Source organism: Drosophila rhopaloa, unplaced genomic scaffold (genome assembly GCF_018152115.1).
Source record: "Drosophila rhopaloa isolate 14029-0021.01 unplaced genomic scaffold, ASM1815211v1 contig_218, whole genome shotgun sequence".
Lineage (NCBI taxonomy): Eukaryota > Metazoa > Arthropoda > Insecta > Diptera > Drosophilidae > Drosophila > Drosophila rhopaloa.
In genome coordinates this window covers 1,072,058-1,093,508 of record NW_025335104.1, presented here as the reverse complement: position 1 = coordinate 1,093,508, position 21,451 = coordinate 1,072,058, and the positions used below count along the sequence as shown (strand labels likewise).

At 40.7% G+C, this 21,451-nt stretch overlaps 1 protein-coding gene across 5 annotated transcripts in view; it reads right to left on the bottom strand.

Moving 5' to 3' along the window:
* Positions 1-21,451, bottom strand: part of LOC108037356 (probable chitinase 10) — a 67,288-nt gene that overhangs the window by 22,255 nt on the left and 23,582 nt on the right. For all 5 annotated transcript variants that reach the window (XM_044460766.1, XM_044460767.1, XM_044460768.1 and 2 more), the window contains 2 exons: positions 17,791-21,399; positions 17,543-17,728 (listed from right to left, as the gene is read on the bottom strand). In XM_044460766.1, the coding sequence (XP_044316701.1) occupies positions 17,543-17,728; positions 17,791-21,399 (3,795 nt within the window). The remainder of the gene's footprint in view (positions 1-17,542; positions 17,729-17,790; positions 21,400-21,451) is intronic.

Below are 21,451 nucleotides of genomic sequence, written 5' to 3'. Positions count from 1 at the left end.
TTCAGTTCCTGCTGCACCGCAGAATTACATTTGAGGAACCGCATAAATGCAATGGTCCGGTACAATGTGCGAACTGCCAAGAATATGGCCATACAAGGTCATACTGTAAACTGCGCCCGGTGTGTGTAGTTTGTGGAGATCTTCATGACTCCGCACACTGCCCAGCGAGCAAAGATGACTGCAACTCGAAAAAGTGCGGCAACTGCGGTGGCAATCACACTGCTAACTACAGAGGCTGCCCTGTTTATAAGGAGCTGAAAAGTCGCATCCACCAGAGAGGAACTGCCGCCCGCACCCAAAATAAACAGATGACAGCTTCCAGATCAAACCCTGAAGTCTTCTTCTCAACTGCAACTAGATCCTCACTAGGACCCTTAAACTCTGATAAAAATGTGACTTACGCAAGCGCTTTAAAATCAGGACTGGCTAACCCTGTCTCAAAAAGTTAATTTCTGCAATCAGCATACCAAGAACCGAACACGGCTCAGCAGCAACAATTCCCGGAGCAGTCAAAAAGCAACTTTGAAGATATGATATACAGCCTGCAAAAAAGCCTTACGGAGTTTATGTCGTTTATCCGCACAACTATTCAAGATTTAATGCGAAACCAAAATCTATTGATTCAAATGCTGGTTTCACAACAATCCAAATAATGACTTCCCTAAGGATATCTACGTGAAACGTAGTAATTGAGTTAGCTCAATTCCTACTCGACAACCATATCGACGTAATGCTGCTTTCAGAAACACACCTTACAAACAAATACAATTTTCAACTACGAGGTTATTCATTCTACAGAACAAATCATCCAGATGGTAAAGCACATGGTGGGACTGGAATTCTAATCAGAAGCCGTATTAAGCACCACTATCATAACAAATTTGCTAAAAATTACCTACAGGCCACATCTATAAATATACAAATAAATACTGGCAACCAACTTTAACTAGCCGCCGTATACTGCCCCCCTCGTTTCACTATAGCCGAAGATGAGTTTATGCAGTTTTTCAAAACACTAGGAGACCACTTCATAGCCGCAGGGGACTACAACGCCAAGCACACACACTGGGGATCACGTCTCGTGACTCCAAAAGGAAAACAGCTCTATTATGCAGTTATAAAAGCCAATAACAACCTGGACTATGTTTTCTCCAACTTACTGTCCGGCAGACCCAAGGAAACTGCCCGATTTAATAGACTTAGCAATTACCAAAAACATTCCTAACAAGAGAGAACGCTATAGTCGGGTGCCCCGACTATCAGATACCCGTTACTCAGGTAAAGGGAGTGCAAGGGAGATGGAGATAGAAACTTTGATCTTCTACATTTCGATAGGTATTGATAAACACAATAAAACTGCATTTTTACTTTTCCGAAATATTTAAATTTTTAAAATCGTATATTAGCGATTGTGGGCGTTAAAGGGGGCGTGGCACTTTTTTGAAACAAACTTGCGCTGCGTAGGAACTCCTAGAATCTGCATGCAAAATGTCAATCTTCTAGCTTTTATAGTTTCCGAGATCTCAGCGTTCATACGGACAGACAGACGGACAGACGGACATGGCTATATCGACTCGGCTAGTGACCCTGATCAAGAATACATATACTTTATAGGGTCGGAAACGCTTCCTTCTGGCTGTTACATACTTTTGCACGAATACAATATACCCTTTTACTCTACGAGTAACGGGTATAATGACCAACCGGTTTACAAAAAACCATACAAATATCCTCAAGCTTACGACCAAGAAGTCGATTCGCAAATGAGAGATATGATAAAACAGGGAATAATTCGATAGTCAAATTCCCCTTATTGCTCACCCATTTGGATAGTACCTAAGAAAGGTGATGCATCTGGAACAAAAAAGTTCCGTATCGTAATTGACTATCGTAATTTAAATGAAATTACGGTGGATGACAAATACCCTATCCCGGTCATGGATGAAATATTGGACAAACTTGGTAGATGCCAATATTTTACCACTATTGACCTTGCAAAAGGTTTTCACCAAATACAAATGGATGAAAACTCTATTTCAAAGACATATGTTTCCACCAAAAATGCTCATTACGAATTTACTATCTCATAGAAGTTCTACTATCCTTGTAGATCAACAAGGATTGTTTGGTCTACATGGACGATATTATCGTGTACTCCACTTCATTAGAGGCACATGTATTATCTTTGGGAAAGGTATTTAAAAAATTACGAGAAGTAATCTCAAGCTTCCACTCGACAAATGCGAGCTTATGAAAAAAGAATTCTCGTTAAATCCCAACTACTCCTTACAAGTTCCAAAGCTCTAATGCTTTTTATAATTTTTTATATATATAGTAACATACCCACACCCACATATATACCACATAAAGTAACATACCCACACCCACATATCTACCACATAAACATATTTACATTACGCATTTGTCACACCCAAAATCATCGGCTCCCAAGAGTAGCCAATTAATATAAACATCCTCTTGAGTTATAAACAAATGAAAGAACCCCAAATTGTCGGCTCCCACGACTGACCAATTAATGTAAACATCCTCTTGCATTATAAACAAATGTCCCCAAACTCCAAAAAGCTTTTATCCCCCAATACTGTGAAATTGCAGACGTAGCTCAAGCCTAGATCGATCTCATGCTCAGTGCTCTCATTTTGGACACTCTCAAATTATCAATAAAGTTCTTTCTCTCAATCGATAAGCGCCAGCTTAGTTTATAAGTTTGAGTTTTAAGTTGAATCTTGTAAGGAGCAGACCTATCTCTCCCAGTTCGCGTTTACACTATTCTGATAAATAAAAATTATATTTTTTTCAAAGTGTTAAATCCCGAATTTGTTATTGGCGCAGCCGGTAGGATATAACTTTTTATACTGTTTTATCCTTAAAGAACCCAAATGTCGTTCGTCCCAGTGCAATTATAAGCCAGCAATCGCAGTGTCGGTTCGTGTCGCTAATATACGAACCCTGAACCAAATCAGAGAAGTGCCGCAATTTGGAGGCAACACGCTCGAACTCAGCCCGTTCATCAGGAGGATAGATAGTACCCCACAACATGTATACGCCAGTCGAGCGTATTCTTCAGTGCGATTGAAATGCAGCTTCACGGAGATGCCCAGAGGATATCTCAACTATCAACAGCCAGATGCTGGAGGGGTTTAAGGAACGCCCTCATCAACTAATATAAAACCCAGACGCCCTGCGAAGAACTACTAAGACGTCTGTATAACACCACCTTTCCTGGGTGTATACGTTAGTTTGTTGAGGACATTGATTCCAAATCTTTTGTAATATTAAATAAATTAGCCTTAGAAAATAACGCTTCAAATACAATTTTATACACAAATGCTCTTAATAATACAGTTAAAGATGTTATTATGAAAAAATTGCCAGACAGAATTTTTATGACATTGGCTAGGTATGATATTACTAATGCTAATAAACTAAAATGTGTAGCACAACAAGAAGGTTGTTATGAAACATTTTATTCAGATCGAACAAAGAATTCACAAAGTCAAAACCAAGATAAGAGAAATTATCAACCCCAACAAAATACTTATAAACAACAAAACTATAATTGCCAATTGGTTTTGGCAACAGACAGCAGAATAATATTTCCCCAAATCAATATAAGCAACAGGCTAGTACATCTCAAGGCCAACATAAGCCTAATTATAATAAAAATAACAGCGAAACTTTTTATGAAAACCACCCATTATATCAAGCAACAAAACAAGAATTCCAACAAAAATTAAATTATAATCAGGTTAGGAATCCTATAAATTATCAATCACAACAAAATGGGGCTAATGCTCCTAATCGACCAATAAAAAGAAATCGCGAAAGTACGAGTGGCCATATCAAAATGGATACCGAAAATTTTCATCAACAAGTCTCGGACACCGAACAGGAAATAGAAACCCTTACATACGAATCATCACCAAGAGTTCCGATGTGTTGTAGACACAGGCTCTTCTATTAATTTAATTAAAGACAAGAGAGAACGCTATAGTCGGGTGCCCCGACTATCAAATACCCGTTACTCAGGTAAAGGGAGTGCGAGGGAGATGGAGATAGAAACTTTGATCACGCATAACTTTTTAACGAATGGTCCGATTTGAAAAATTTCTTCTACATTTCGATAGGTATTGATAAACACAATAAAACTGCATTTTTACTTTTCCGAAATATTTAAATTTTTAAAATCGTATATTAGCGATTGTGGGCGTTAAAGGGGGCGTGGCACCTTTTTGAAACAAACTTGCGCTGCGTAGGAACTCCTAGAATCTGCATGCAAAATACCAATCTTTTAGCTTTTATAGTTTCCGAGATCTCAGCGTTCATACGGACGGACAGACGGACAGACGGACATGGCTATATCGACTCGGCTAGTGACCCTGATCAAGAATATATATACTTTATAGGGTCGGAAACGCTTCCTTCTAGCTGTTACATACTTTTGCACGAATACAATATACCCTTTTACTCTACGAGTAACGGGTATAAAAATCTGATAAGCGCCGAATGCTTCTCGGATCTTTCATCTGATCACTCGCCTGTCCTGTTTATTCTACTCCGAAATCCAGGCGCATTGGAGCAATCGTTTAAATTGACATCACAGAAAACCAATTGGGTTAAGTACAAGAAATACATTAGCTCACACATTGAGCTAAGTCCTCATCTCAACGATGAAGCCAACGTAGACAGATTTGTTAATACACTGGAGTCTGTACTCGTCTCTGCAGCTCAAGTTTCAACACCCCAAACTACAAGTACGCAAAGCAACCAAAAGAAGACAAATCTACAAATAGAACTCCACAGATCACCATCTGCTGGGCAACGCTTAAAATATGCCTCAACTCACAAAAGCATTACAGCAAGAAGAAGCACATGTCCACCGACGCTACATAGAGCAATTGTCAACATCTAGTACAAAACACTCACTATGGAAAGCTCACCCTACTCTAAGCTCACCGAAAATAACCGTGATGCCAATTAGAAATCCCACAGACGGCTGGGCGCGCAGCGATGCAGACAGAGTCTGCACGTTTGCCAACCACCTTAAAAATATTTTTAGATTTCTCTCAAGCATTTGATAGAGTTTGGCTAAAAGGTCTAATGTACAAGATCAAGACAATGCTCCCCTAAAACACCCATAAGCTTTTAGTGTTTTACCTCTATGACAGAAAATTTGCTGTGAGATGCAACACTGCTATAACTGACGATTTCACTATTGGAGCTGGAGTTCCTCAAGGAAGCGTGCTTGGGACACCATTATATGTCCTCTATACAGCAGACATCCCAACAAGCACACGACTAACAACATCTACGTTTGCTGATGATACAGCCATTCTCAGCCGCTCAAAATGCCCGATGCAAGCAACTGCGCAGCTAGCTCTTCATCTGGTCGATGTTGAAAAGTGGCTATCAGATTGGCGAATTAAAGTGAACGAACAAAAATGCAAGCACGTTACGTTCACCCTGAACAGGCAAAACTGTCCGCCGCTCATGTTAAACCATACTCTACTCCCGCAAGCAAACGAAGTGACATATCTAGGAGTACACCTCGACAGAAGACTCACATGGCGCCGGCACATTGAAGGCAAAAGAACACACCTAAAGCTAAAAGCCTGTAGTCTTCATTGGCTTATCAACGCTCGGTCTCCCCTTAGTCTTGAATATAAAGTGCTGCTGTATAACTCGGTACTAAAACCTATATGGATGTACGTCTCTCAGTTATGGGGGAATGCCAGCAATAGCAATATTGACATAGTCCAGCGAGCTCAGTCGAAGATCTTGAGAACAATCACCGGGGCACCGTGGTACGTTCGCAACGAAAACATACATCGCGACTTAAACATTCTACCAGTCAAAGAAGTGATCGCAGAACAGAAGGAAAAGTACTTTACCAAGCTATCGTTGCACCCTAACCACCTGGCGAGAGGTCTTCCAAGGTTGATCAACCAATCACGCCTTCGTCGCAATGACTTACCCACCCAGCGACCGACTTGAGGGACGCGCAACCAGAATGCAGTCTTATTATACTGTTAGTTAAATTTTAATGTTAAGATTCGTAAACTTATTGTTAGTCTCAAAATTAAGAGAAGATTCAATAAATAAAAGCAAAGTTAAAAAAAAAAAAAATTTCCCTAAACAGAGCACGTACAATTTGTACATTGAATTAAGATACCAAAACACTTTTTTTTGGTAACTGATTAATTATATTTTCTATCATACAATAAAATATATATTATATAACAATTTCTTTAACAACGTCAACTGAAACTACAACAAAAACCGCAACTGTAACGACAGCGCGTTTAATGACATCATCAGCTAGTAGCGCAAATATTAATACGTCTGCCGCTGCGCTGCCCGAAAAACAGAACAAAAACGAGGACGGAAGTTTTTTTTTTCTGTTTTTTTTTTTTCGCGCGGAGTCCCACGGCCCTCTTACCCGCCCAACCGACCGAGGGGCGCAGCCGTGTATCGTACGGCACGATTCGCGATAGGATAGACGCGAGATAGGAAAATAATGGTAAAGGTCCGGGGAAAAAAGTAATAGTTAGATCAATCTTGTGCCAATGAAGCAAGTATCAATCGTTTTAGGAGCGGCAGAGAGTCAAGATTTGATATTACAGGAAAAAGTCTATTATAGTCAGAACATAATACTCTGAAAGGCTCATGCAAGGCATAGTTAGATCTACAATGATTTAAAATTAGGGGAATATAATTTCTAGGGAATCTACTTGGCACAGAAAAGTTTAGCCGACTTAACAAGTCGGGGCAGTCAATATCACCATGTATAAGGTTATAAATAAAGATAGTACCAAGCATCGTTCTACGGTTGGCTAGGGATGGTAAATTAATCAAAAGAAGTCTACTACAATAAGAAGGTAAGATAAGATTTGCATCCCAGTTTAGGCGCCGTAAAGCAAAAAGAAGGAAGTTTTTTTGTACAGATTCAATACGACCAATATGTATTCCGTATTGTGGACTCCAGACGGGAGACCCATACTCCAGAATCGTACGAACTAGCGAAATAAATAAAGTTTTAGTCAAATAAGGATCATCGAATTATTTTGACCACCTTTTAATAAATCCAAGCACTCCTCTGGCTTTATTAACCCTGGACGAAATGTGATTAGAAAATTTTAGTTTAGGGTCCAAGAGAACGCCAAGATCGTTTATAAGAGTTATTCTATCCAAAGAGCTGCCACTCAACGAGTAAGTCGCGTATATCGGATTGGCCCGATAAAAAGTCATCAGCTTGCACTTGGAACCGTTTAAATTTAGTAAATTATCTCGGCACCAGTTTTGAAAATTATCTAGATCGGATTGCAAGTCTAAATGGCAGGAAATGTCCTTATACTGCAGGCACAACTTAACATCATCTGCGTACATAAGTACGCGAGAATGACTTATAATTGATGGAAGATCGTTAATAAATAATGTAAAAACTAACGGACCCAGGTGGCTCTCTTGTGGGACACCGGAGGTAACACGGAGAATTTCAGAAATTGAATTTTTAAAAAGGACCCTTTGTGACCTGCCATTTAGATAACTTGAAATCCATTTAAGCAGATCAACTGGAAAACCTAAAAGGTCAAGTTTATGAATGAGAAGTAAGTGATTTACAGATTCAAATGCTTTACTAAAGTCAGTGTAAATGACGTTTGTTTGAAAACTACTGATGAAGCCTTTTATCACAAATGTAGTGAGCTCTAGAAGGTTTGTGATTGTGGATCTACGTTTTATAAATCCGTGTTGACACGGAGAAATGATTGATCTGAAAAGGTGCTGCAAATGAGGAGTAATAATTTTTTCAAAAAGCTTAGGAATAGCTGACAACTTAGAAATACCTCTGTAGTTACTGGCTAACTTGTTACCTTTTTTGAGAAGAGGAATAACAAATGATTCCTTCCAAATATTTGGGAATTGGGAGGTTTCTAGAGATAAGGAAAACAACTTGTGAAGAGTTTTGCACAGGGCCTTATCGCAATACCTAAGCACGCACCCAGGAATACCATCGGGCCCTGGCGAATAAACAGGCTTAATACGAAGAAGATCCAAAAGAAGAGAGCTTTCTGTTAAAGTGGGACAGAATATGAGGTTTGACTTGGACATGGTGTAAGAATAAGGCTGTGACGAATAATCTAAAGTAGAGTAAGTCGTTTGAAAAAATTGGGCAAATAAATCGGCTATTGCCTGATCTGTGGTTGCCGTCATGTTTTCGAACGACAGCGAGGAAGGAAAAGAATTAGATTTACGCTTGGTGTTAACAAAATTATAAAACTGTTTCAAGTCCTGAGAGAACTGGACCTTACAACGATTTAAGTAACTATTATAATACTGAGCATTAAGCACGGTAAATCTTGACCGAGCACTTAAATATCTAGTAAAAACAGATTGAGAACCGGTACTTTTATTTTTCCTAAAAAGTCTGGACTTTACATTTCTTAAGTGTATCAACTCTTTGCCAAACCAAGGTGATTTATTGGAAGTTGACGGATAGTACCACGGAACACAGGAATTAAAAAATGAGTTTATTGCAGTGTAAAAAACATTAACTGCATCGGACATATTAATGCATAAGTAAAGATCAGACCAATTAAAGCCAGAAATAAAATTATTTAGCCTCAGAAAGTCTGCCTTACGAAAACAATGCATTCGTTTGGATTTTTCTGATTTTTCTTCTATAACTCTACCCGTATCAAATGAAAGTTCGATTGTTGGGTGATATGGATCTTCAGGTTGCGTGAGTGGTGCTACTCTGGACAGAAACACACCTTAGGATTTGATACAAAACACAAATCAAGTAGGCGACCTAATGAATTTTGAACATGGTTTACTTGAGATAGAGATGTCAAGCAGGCCATCAATAAAATCATGCTGTGCTATAGGTAGTAAGACATTCGATCCATCCTCAATGGACCAAGTAACTCCAGGTATATTAAAATCACCTAGAACTATCAACTGATCCCTATCGGAAAGCTTATTTGCAACGGACTTAATAACGGATAGGTGATTTAAATAATCAGGAAGTTCAGACAACGGCGGAATATATGAGCAAGTTATGTATATAAAGTTACCAGGAAGCGATAACTTTACACAAATAAATTCAATGGTATTGAATTCATCAAAAAATAACTCCTCAGACGGGAAGTTTGAATCAACTCCAATTAAGACTCCACCTCCCCGTGTAGAGGGACGGTCATACCTATATATTGTGTACTTACCTGGAAAAACTTCGGAGCTAAAGATCTCCGGCTTTAACCAGGTTTCTGTGAACACAATAATATGAGATGCAAAGGAAAGGCTATCAGAATACAATTTAGTGAGTTTACTACGCAAACCTCTTGCATTCTGATAGGAAATAAGGAGGTTAGAAGTTAGTTTTTTGAAATTGGTACAGTGGTTTGGCCTCGACTAGGAAGTTTTACTCCCACGGGCCCCTTCTTCTTTATCTTAGCCTCGAACTCTTTTACAACCATATTATCCGGCCAAAAGTCGCCCGAGCATATGGCTTCAAAAAGCTCGTTAGGGACAGTTATAAATGTCTCTAGCATAAGAAAACTTAAACTTTTCCACCTTTACACTATTACAATCGGCTTTAGTTTTGTCTTGTATATAAGACAATACATCAGAAGATGTTTGATCAGGGGAAAGCCGAGAAACGAAAATTAGTTTCTTTAGTGGAACCACTGTAAGGGATTTGAGGGTTTGCTGAAATCAGCTGCTGATCCGCCGGAATGCTCTGTTGTTCTTTAGATTTCGGTTGCGGGGTGTTCCCCTTTTGCTCCTTTCCACCAGCGGCCTTTTTGCGCTTAGGGGAATCTTCTAATAGCTTACGACTATTAAACTGCGAGTCCAGCGCAGATAGGAGCTCATCAGCTCGGCGAAAACTATCTCTAGCTACTCCGAAACAGCTAATCAGTCCCATCAGGCCGCCTTTAGTTTGGCGCATGAACGATTTCATCTCGTTCGCAACCTCGACACAAGCGTCACAACAAAACTGCAAATTGGGCCCCTTTGAAAGGTCATCACTTGTCCGGCCGGTAAAACCGGTGCCCTTGGTGTGCACCATATTTTCACACAGCCAGCAAGTCATATTAGACTGGTCAGCCCTGATTACGGCGCTGCATTTTTTGCAGAAGCAGACTAAATTTTTATTATTCATTTTATTTATTTACCACTGTACCAAGAAAGCGAAATTGAAATTTATAAGCGAGCAGTTATAAGTACCGCAAGAGCCCAGAAACTGCACGCTTAGAACTTTCAAAAGCAAAGAGAGCAAGAGAGCGGGAGCGTAAATAAGTTAAAGTGCATGCACAAAAGAGAAACGGCGGGGATATAAGAAAAGAAAACACAGATAAGAATTACGAAAAACTAAAACAATTAATTAGTATTAAATACAAAGTGCACTCACGAAGCGAACGGAGTTTAAATTTAAGTTTAAATAAACCGGAAGCGAATTAGAATTGTTTTGATAAAACCCACCGATGGGAATAAACGAAAACAAAATGCAAAATTCGAAGCGCAGAAAAAAAACACGACCGTTCACTTTGAAAGTCAAAGCCGAGTTTCGGCAAGCCGAAGTTTTAACACCCTTGCAGACTTTGCCGAAATTGCTATAAGTGAAAAAGTTGCGAAAGGAATAAGGTATACATAGATAAACTAGATTTGCATCGTTTCAAGTCAATTGCTTTTATACTGCAAAAATGTCATATACAAATAGAAAAAAAGGGATACTTTCGCAGCCTTTAAAAATTTTTTCTATCTTTTTTAAGATATAGACTTCCGAGCGGCAAGCGCTTTTACCCTAATCAAGATATGCGTAAATAAATAAGAATTGGAAAAATTTATGTTAGTAGCTTAGTAGGATATAGACGTCCGATCGTCACGCGCTTTCACCTTGATCAATGTATGCATAAAAAATACGATTTGGAAAGATTCATGTCAATAGCTTGTATACTGCGCGAAATATCCAAAAAATCATTAAATTTTAACCGATTTTACCCTTTTGTTCCTATGGGAGCTATAGGATATAGACATCCGATCGGGGTGAAAGTTTCAGATCGCTAGCTTTTAAACTGAGCTCGCAAACGGTATTGAAACAGACGGACAGACGGACATGGCTAAATCGACTCCCCTATTGATCAAGAATATATATACTTTATAGGGTCGGAAACGTCTCCTTCACTGCGTAACAAACTTCTGACCAAAATTATAATACCCTCTGCAAGGGTATAACAACGCCCATTAACTCTAACCGATTCAAAATCTTGGCAGACGACTATGACGTTGAGGCGGCCGAGTCTACTGAAGTCGATGGTAAAGCACATGGTGGGACTGGAATTCTAATCAGAAGCCGTATTAAGCACCACTATCATAACAAATTTGCTAAGATTTGCTACCCTAGCCGCCATATACTGCCCCCCTCGCTTCACTATAGCTGAAGATGAGTTTATGCAGTTTTTAAACTCACTAGGAGACCACTTCATGGCAGCAGGAGACTACAATGCCAAGCACACACACTGGGGATGACGTCTCGTGACTCCAAAAGGAAAGCAGCTCTATAATGCAGTTATAAAAGCCAAGAACAAGCTGGACTATGATTCTCTTGGGACACCAACAAACTGGCCGGCAGACCCGAAGAACTACTCGATTTAATAGACTTTGCAATTAAGAAAAAAAAATTCATAAAAATCTGATAAGCGCCGAATGCCTTTCGGATCTTTCATCTGATCACTCGCCTGTCCTGTTTATTCTACTCCGACATCCAGGAGCATTGGAACAATCGTTTAAATTGAAAACCAATTGGGTTAAGTACAGGAAATATATTAGCTGACACATTGAGCTAAGTCTTCATCTCAACGATGAAGCCATCGAGACAGTTTTGTTAATACACTGAAGTCTATACTCGTCTCTGCTGCTCGAGTTTCAACACCTCAAACGACAAGTACACAATGCAACCAAAAGAAGACAAATCTACAAATCGAACAGCTCGTCCTCGAAAAGCGACGCTTACGTCGAGAGTGGCAATTCCACAGATCGCCATATGATGGGCAACGCTTAAAATATGCCTCACGTCAACTCACAAAAGCTTTACAGCGAGAAGAAGCACATGTCCACCGACGCTACATGGAGCAATTGTCAACATCTAGTACAAAACACTCACTATGGAGAGCTCACCCAACTCTAAGCTCACCGAAAGTAACTGTGATGCCTATTAGAAATCCCACAGGCGGCTGGGCGCGCAGCGATGCAGACAGAGTCTGCACGTTTGCCAACCACCTTAAAAATATTTTTAGATTTCTCTCAAGCATTTGATAGAGTTTGGCTAGAAGGTCTAATGTACAAGATCAAGACAATGCTCCCCTAAAACACCCATAAGCTTTTAGTGTCTTACCTCTATGACAGAAAATTTGCTGTGAGATGCAACACTGCTATAACTGACGATTTCACTATTGGAGCTGGAGTTCCTCAAGGAAGCGTGCTTGGGACACCATTATATGTCCTCTATACAGCAGACATCCCAACAAGCACACGACTAACAACATCTACGTTTGCTGATGATACAGCCATTCTCAGCCGCTCAAAATGCCCGATGCAAGCAACTGCGCAGCTAGCTCTTCATCTGGTCGATGTTGAAAAGTGGCTATCAGATTGGCGAATTAAAGTGAACGAACAAAAATGCAAGCATGTTACGTTCACCCTGAACAGGCAAAACTGTCCGCCGCTCATGTTAAACCATACTCTACTCCCGCAAGCAAACGAAGTGACATATCTAGGAGTACACCTCGACAGAAGACTCACATGGCGCCGGCACATTGAAGGCAAAAGAACACACCTAAAGCTAAAAGCCTGTAGTCTTCATTGGCTTATCAACGCTCGGTCTCCCCTTAGTCTTGAATATAAAGTGCTGCTGTATAACTCGGTACTAAAACCTATATGGATGTACGGCTCTCAGTTATGGGGGAATGCCAGCAATAGCAATATTGAGATAATCCATCGAGCTCAGTCGAAGATCTTGAGAACAATCACCGGGGCACCGTGGTACGTTCGCAACGAAAATATGCATCGCGACTTAAACATTCTACGAGTCAAAGAAGTGATCGCAGAACAGAAGGAAAAGTACTTTACCAAGCTATCTTTGCACCCTAACCACCTGGCGAGGGGTCTAACAAGGTTGATCAACCAATCACGCCTTCGTGGCTTACCCACCCAGCGACCGACCTGAGGGACGCGCAAACAGAATGCAGTCTTACTATACTGTTAGTTACATTTTAATGTTAGAATTCGTAAACTTGTTGTTGGTCTCAAAATTAAGAGAAGATTTAATAAATAAAAGTAAAGTCTATAAAAAAAATATAAAAAAATGGTTTATAAAACAACACAAAAATTAATTATATTTCTGCATATCAAGACAACCCTTAACTAGTCCTTGTCAATTTGGCCCAATTTAATGGGAATACATGGGCGGCGGACTTTCAAAACTTTTAAGACCTGTTTCTGAGGTGCAAGCTGAAAATTAATATATAAACTAAGTAATTTTTATCAAAGCTGACAACGCATCAAGAATATTAAAAAAAAAATTTACAAGAAAAGTTATCTTAAAGTATTTTTTAACTAACTAGCTTGCGAAGGTTCTGTAGAACCAGAAAAAGGTTACATGGGTGGTACCAAAAACGGTTAGATGCATTCGGGTGCTTCAACTAAAACATCTATTATATTTGATTCACAGCTCGGATCTGACCTTTCATCACAATATATTACGGCTTATATTAATTTAAATTTTAATTTGCTAAAACACTTTCAGCATTTAATGTTGGTATTCCTTTTGTGCATTTTGCAACTCTGTACCTCAGTTTTAGGCCCTAAAGCATATTTTAAAAGAGTATAATGCTAAGAAAAGTCCAATTGAAGAGCTAATCCCAATAATGTAATCCCAACACAGTAATTGCTTTGCAAACTAGTGTCCTCCTTTCTTCTTTCCTATCTGAATACGGGAGGCTTATTAGTAACATAAAATTCCTACGTATATACATAAGTATAACTTCCCGGTAGTTTTATATTATTTGTTCATATATTCCACCATCAACTGAGTTCCCAATTTATGCGAATCTTCTTTTCGTTATCCAGTCAATTTTAAATAGACTTTCAAGTGGATATCAGTATTAGGTTAGTTAAATATACATAGTGCGACTTGTTCTCCTGACGATAACTCAGAAATTTTACTTCCTTTGGAGCAGCATGACTTTAATGACGGCTTACTTGACGTTGCGCTTTCTCAAATAAACTATGTTCAGAATTTTTTTTGGACTTTTATCGGACTTGTGTTTTGTTTCAAATCCAGAATGCGTTTGTCTATTAAGATACGAAAGATCGATATCACCCTGGAAATCTTTCTTTTATATATGTGCTCCGTGAAGGGTTGTCAATCCTATTATGGTATCCCTTTAAAATAAATTAAAGCGTGCGGATCACAATCTGTCTTTTCCCGATAAAAAACGTCATTGGTCTTAACGTCCGATGTTATATTAACTATTTGTATCGTTGTATGGATTTCACAAGAGCCAAAATATGTTGATAATTTTATTACAACTAAGCGTAAATCCGCCTTTTACCCAGTATCGCTATTAATTGAAAACAGAAATATAAAACAAGAGAGAACGCTATAGTCGGGTGCCCCGACTATCAGATACCCGTTACTCAAGTAAAGGGAGTGCGAGGGAGATGGAGATAGAAACTTTGATCACGCATAACTTTTTAACGAATGGTCCGATTTGAAAAATTTCTTCTACATTTCGATAGGTATTGATAAACACAATAAAACTGCATTTTTACTTTTCCGAAATATTTAAATTTTTAAAATCGTATATAAGCGATTGTGGGCGTTAAAGGGGGCGTGGCACCTTTTTGAAACAAACTTGCGCTGCGTAGGAACTCCTAGAATCTGCATGCAAAATGCCAATCTTCTAGCTTTTATAGTTTCCGAGATCTCAGCGTTCATACGGACAGACAGACAGACGGACAGACGGACATGGCTATATCGACTCGGCTAGTGACCCTGATCAAGAATACATATACCTTATAGGGTCGGAAACGCTTCCTTCTAGCTGTTACATACTCTTGCACGAATACAATATACCCTTTTACTCTACGAGTAACGGGTATAATTAGTACAAGCAATTCCATTGGTACATTTAAGTTGTCCGCCATCTCACAGCGAAAGACTACGACGACAAATCTCTTGGAGCTAAAGTCATTTGTAACAAGAAAGGAAGCAAACTTGTTAAGGCCGAAGTTTATGTACCCTTGCAGTTATTACAAAACATTTCGATTTTTATGCCTGTATTACTAAATACAATGAAGCTATGCTATTTTGCGCTGCATTTTGCCATTGTTTCTATGGCAGCTATATGATATTGTTGGCCGATTTTAAAAAAACTAAAAGCGTAATTATGATTTAGTAAATATTTACTATATCTTAAGGAAATATTTTGATAAACAGAAAAACAGCAAAGTGAAAATTGTATTTCATTTTTTTTTCATTTTTTAATTTTCTTATGGGCGCTATATGATATAGATGTCCGATCTTAATTTAATTAAAACTGAAATTCCATAGTATTTAAATATTACCAAATCCCAAGGAACAAAAAAAAATTAAAATCAACAAAATTATACTTTTAAAATTTTTTTCAGATTGTTCCTATGGGAGCTATATGATATAGTCCCCCGATCCGACTCACCTGCAATAGAAAGACAACTTTTGGGAAAGTTTCAAGCAGATAGCTTCAAAATTGAGGGACTAGTTTGCGTAGAAACGGACGGACGAACAGACGAACAGACGAACGGACCGACGGACGGACAGGTATGACATTCGAAAAGCCGAACTCAGCTCTTGTGCCCCTAGCTTGAGTTTAAAGGGGATACCAAAATACCAAGAAGGCTTTCGCCAACTTGGTGAGCATGAAGACGTTCCTGCAGACGTTGTTGAATCGACACGCTAATTTGCATGATCTGTGCCCCGAGTCCATAGCCTCCCTGTTACTCGGGACGCTCAATCAACCTCTTTTATTTTCGAACAAGGAGCCCCACACGAAGACGAACATCGCTCAATTGGTGATTGCAGGGACAAAAGCCATTTTATTCAATACGCATCGAACCCACTTCTGCTGGGATTGAGGCAGCGTCGGATTGCTGATCGAAACTTAGCTAAATCACGTAACTAGACCTTGCCAGTCTAGCCTGCGCCTATATAAGCAAATCATGGACTTGTGCTCCGGCGAACATTCTGCTTTCGGCGTATTTTGCCCACATTTTTTAAACGACTTATTCTTTTTAGATTATTTAACAAAGCCTTTTTTTACACCGAATTTCATGTTCTATCTCACTTTAACCAAAAGTTCTCTTCTTTTGGATGATATTCCTGGATGCGTGCTTTGCTATTGAGCTGGAGCCCTGTTCAAGCCCCTTCACGAATTATTTATCTTATTATTAGAAACTTTCCTTATTTGGAAGGAATCATTCGTAACTCCTGTTCACAAGAAAGGTATCAAGTTAGAGACTAGTATTTATAAGGGTATATATAAATTGACAGATATCCGTAAGATTTATGAAAAAATTATTACTCCCCATTTGCAGCACCTTTGTAGATCAATTATATCTCCGTGTCAACACTGATTTATTAAACGTAGATCCAAAACCTTTTGGAGCTCACATCATTTGTCATAAAGGGCTCCAAAAGTAGTTCTTATACTGAAATTAGTAAAGCATTTAAATGTGTAAATCACTTGTTCGGAAATCTGACCTATTAGGATTTCCAGTTGATTTAAGCTGGGATGCAAATAAAATCGTACTTTCTTATTCTAGCAGACTTCTATTAATTAGTAAATTCAACCGTAGATCTGGTACTGCTTGGTAATGTCTTTATTTATAACCTAATGCGTAGTTATTATGTTCGGAGTATTATAGACTTTTTTCTTTAATCTTAAATCTTTCCTCGCACTTTTACCTTCATTTTCAAATCTATCGTATCAGGTGGGCGGGTGGTAAGGCGTGGGACTTCGCGAGAAAAATAATATTGAGGGCAAAAAGATAACCTTTTATTTATATTTGCAAACGCGTCATTAAAATCCAAATGTTACCAGATGGTTGAATTTCCTATTTCAACATATAACATACATTAATTTACCTAAATAAGTTCGTAGCCAGAGTTATCGGTGTTACTTGAGATTACTTCCTTGCTTATTTTCTTAGTTTTAGTTTTTTTCTTGTTTTTAAGTTTCTACCATTGAAAAATGTCTAGCAACAATGGTTTTTGCTTAATATATGACAGCAAACATTTTCCGTTATGTAAGGGAAACTTTAAGGGGAAACATATAATCGGATATATAGTTTTTCTTGTTTGGAACTGCCAGAATATGATACCATATGATCACTTCAATTATTTTCCCAATCGACAAAAGAATTTTGGAAATTCCAAGCCACTAGTAATAAAAAAACATTAATGAAGTCTTTCAAAACTATTTACCTCATAGTAAGCCAGAAATCCGGCGGCTCTGGTGAATTCTCCAGCTTGGCCAGGTCCAGGAGCCTTGGCATATAAGCCATTGTTGCTAGCATTTTCCAGAGTAAAGGATTGTCCGTATAGCGGCATACCCATAACGATTTTCCGTGAAGGGGCTCCCTTTTCGATCCAATAGTTAAGTGAGAAATTCTGGGTGATTAAAGGATTTAATACACACAGTATTTCGAAGTCCCAACATTTTGTACACTTACTGCGTTGAAATACTCAAAATCATCATCGGGATGATAGTACAGAGGTGCCACATGACCAGTCTTTTTGTCCCATTGACCATGGAAGTCGTACGTCATCACAGCGATCCAATCAAATAATCGTGACAGCAGGGGTACGTCATATCCTGCATCAATAATTTTCTTGCTTGGCGAGACTGCAGTAGACAACAAAAGTCCTCGAGGGCGAAACGCTTGGGAAAGTTCCCGAACCCAGGCGGTGAAACCTTCTTTCTCTTCGGCGAATCCCTTATTGCACTCCGTTTGCCAGCACACTGGGTACTCCCAGTCTAGATCAAGGCCCTCGAAGCCATATTTCTCAATGAACTCCAGGGCATGACGAACGAAGCGTTCCCGGGCTGAGGGACTTCTTACTAGACGACTATACTTATCTCCTTGCGAATCGTTCCAGCCGCCAAGCGCCAAGCTTACTTTGATACCCTTGCTTTTAAGGCTGCTGACCCTCGTGTAAAAGTTGTTGTCAATGTCGGCCCAGGAATCATGTGTGCGCAGGATCAATTCGGAGTAGTCCAGCACCGCAAACCCATAAACAACGTGAGTGCACAGATCTGTGTTAATGTCGTCGGGAGTAAAACGACCAAGGCCCTTGCGATACCAAGCCCAGTTGGTAAAATAGCACACAATTTTGTAGTGCCCGTCAAGGGGCTTGAGTAGAGGCTTTTCTGTGCCGTAGATTGGTCGCGGGGTGGTGCTGGGCTTTTGGGTAGTGGGCGCTGGCTTGGCTAGTGCCGGAGGCTTTGGTTTAGCGCTTGACTCTGCTCCACCGCTGCCATTACCAGCATTTTGAATGCACTTGGCTGCCTCTGGCCAGTCGCAGTTCCCGATCGCCTCGTTGTAGTGCAGCTCCGGTGGACAGTCACCCGCCTGTAGGCGGTTCCATAAGCAAAATAGATACTTGGAACAGTTATTTGGATAAGGTACTCGCTCTTCGCCCTTGCAAGGATCCTCCTCGTTGGCGCGACTGGCCTGAATGATTTTCAGGTATTTTTTGCTTGTCACGCACTGCACGTTCTCTGGCCAGTCGCAGATCTTATGGATTGCGTCCCAGTGCAACTCTCCTCCACACTCACTGGGTACCAATGCTCCATTCACGCAGATATAGTATTTTCCGCAGTTCCTGTGGGTGTAGTACTCCCCCTCGTTGCAAGTGGCTGATGGATTTGGCGAAAATTGTGGTCGGTGGGAAGTGACTTGATGATGGGCGGCAGGCTTTGTAGGATTCATAATGGGCTTTGAAGTTGTTGTGGTCTTTTTGGGCTTTTTAGATACTGTAACCGGTTTTGGGCGAACTGTGCTTGATTCCTGCTCACGGTTCACTATACATTGTGCGGATGACGGCCAGTCACAACCCTTTGCCTCGTTGTTCCAATGAAGACCGCCGGGACAGAACTGCTGGCGCAACTCTCCTGGAATAATGCAGTGGTAGTAAGCGTTACAATTCTTCAAGTCGGCGTAGAATTTGCCGCTCTCACAGTTGATGGCCTGTACCACCGGGTAAATCACTGCTGGCACGGGGATCGTTGTGTAAGTCGGTCTGGTGGTTGTACTAGTCGGCCCGCTCGGACGTCTTGTAGTCGAGCTCCACCAGGATAAGGTGCTGATGGCATTGATGGTATTACTTGTAGTTAAAGGTTTTGGCCTTTTCGTAGTGCTGAGGGTAGCGGTAGTGCTTGTATTCAAACTTGGCCGATATGTTGTGTGATCGTGATTTGGTTCTAATCCTGCAGAGCTGTCGCTACTAATCGTTGTCATTTTGGGAGGCACGGGAGTGACGACTGAAGGTGGACGTTCACAGTTCGTTCGAGTGGGCGGTTCTGAGTTCAATCGTCCCAACCCCCGATTAATAGCCTTAAGTAGCGGGTAAGACTCGCTGCAGCACCGGTTTTGAAAGTCGTCAAGATCGACGGTCCACGCTGCCACTCCAGCAAAGTTATTTTTGGCCGCGTATCGGGCCTTGGCTTCGACACTGGCCTGATCTTCATACCCCACCCATTGATCCTTAAGCATGGCAAAAGGACCAGATCTCCGGCTTGGATCCTGACCAGTCCACCACTTGGACTCTCTTACGCGCTGGCAGATCTCGTAGAAAGCCAGCATTCCCGGCTGCTTAGTTAATTCGCCTGCCTCTCCAGGTCCGGTGGCAGGAATGCCCGTTCCCGTTAGCTTTAGGGGACTTTTCTCTAATGTGAAGCTTTGGCCATAGAATGGAATGCTCAATATAAGTTTTTCTTTCTGCGCGCCCATTTTTAACAGCAGTTTCATTGTATAGTCCGTATTATACTGCGGATACTTATCGGATGAAGATCCGTAAAGCGGACTCACATGGCCAGTTTGGCGCTCCCAAGCGCCGTGGTAGTCGTACGTCATTACTGTTAAGTAGTCTACTATATCTGACAAAGCGGGAAGCTCGTAGGCTTCTGTTATAATCTCTTTATAGCCCGAGATAGCAACTCCCACCTGAAATTTAGGATTAACACGCTGGAACTCCGTACGCAGCTCACGGAGAAGCTTGGTCAGGTTGGGCCGGTCACTTACAGGTCCCTTTGAGCAATCGCTTTGCCAACACTTCGGGTAGTTCCAGTCTAGGTGCAGACCGCTGAATCCATGGCGCTGCAGGAAACTGGCCGCGTTGGATGCAAAAACCCGTCTTTTAATATCGTCACTGGCCAGGCGTGAGTACTTGGAGCCGTTGGAATCCGTCCAGCCACCCAAAGCGATAAGTACAGGCACTCCCAGTGAAGTCACTCGTCTATAGTATTGGTTATCCAAATCTACCCAAGGATCGAACTCTCGAATGGTCAGGTGGTCAGGGTCCAAGGAGGCGAACGAATAGATAATGACGGAGCATAGCTTTGGGTCAATTTGCTCAGGAACAAAATTACCTTCACCCTTCCGGTAGAATGCCCAGTTCGACATATAACAAAGTACTTTCGTAGCGATGTTAATATGCTTTCTCTTTATCTCTGCTAGAGCTCCATAGGCGGATTGCGGACTTTCCAGACCCTCCTGCCCCAATGCGCCGTAGGACTGCTGTTCGACACTCACCGTCTTAAACAACTGCTGATGTGGGGAGCCGGCTCGGTATGGCTTCGGATGGAAGTCGTCCGACTTTTCTGGAGTAATAAAAGCGGCGTACTTGTCGGAAACGATGGAAAAATTTGGTTGTTCTAATGGTGTTAACGTTACAAGCCTTGGTTCTGCATCGATTTTCTTGACGTAACTCTCAAAGTTGGTAATAAAATCCATGTTCTCAACATTTTCTTCATCACTAGGCGCTGACTCTACGGAATCGCGCACAAAAGAACGTAGGCCGAATGACTCCGTCAGCATAGCCACGTTTTTCTGATTTAGCGTGGGAACACTCTCCACGGCGCTACGAAGTGGCAGGAAGGCGTCCCCAAACTCGGGTCGCGCACTGAAACGGATTAGGTGACCGTCGTCATCATTTAAAGGCATGCTCTCTACCGCGGAACGAACGAACATCGGAGTGTAGTTGGAATCCAAATGAACCTCCTGTGTCTCGACGCGAATGTGGGCCTCAACTGCCAAAGCCGCTAGCGTGGCTAAGAGCACCTGATGCGATAAAGCGAAGGTTAATGAAAAGAATTTATAGGTCACAGGAATT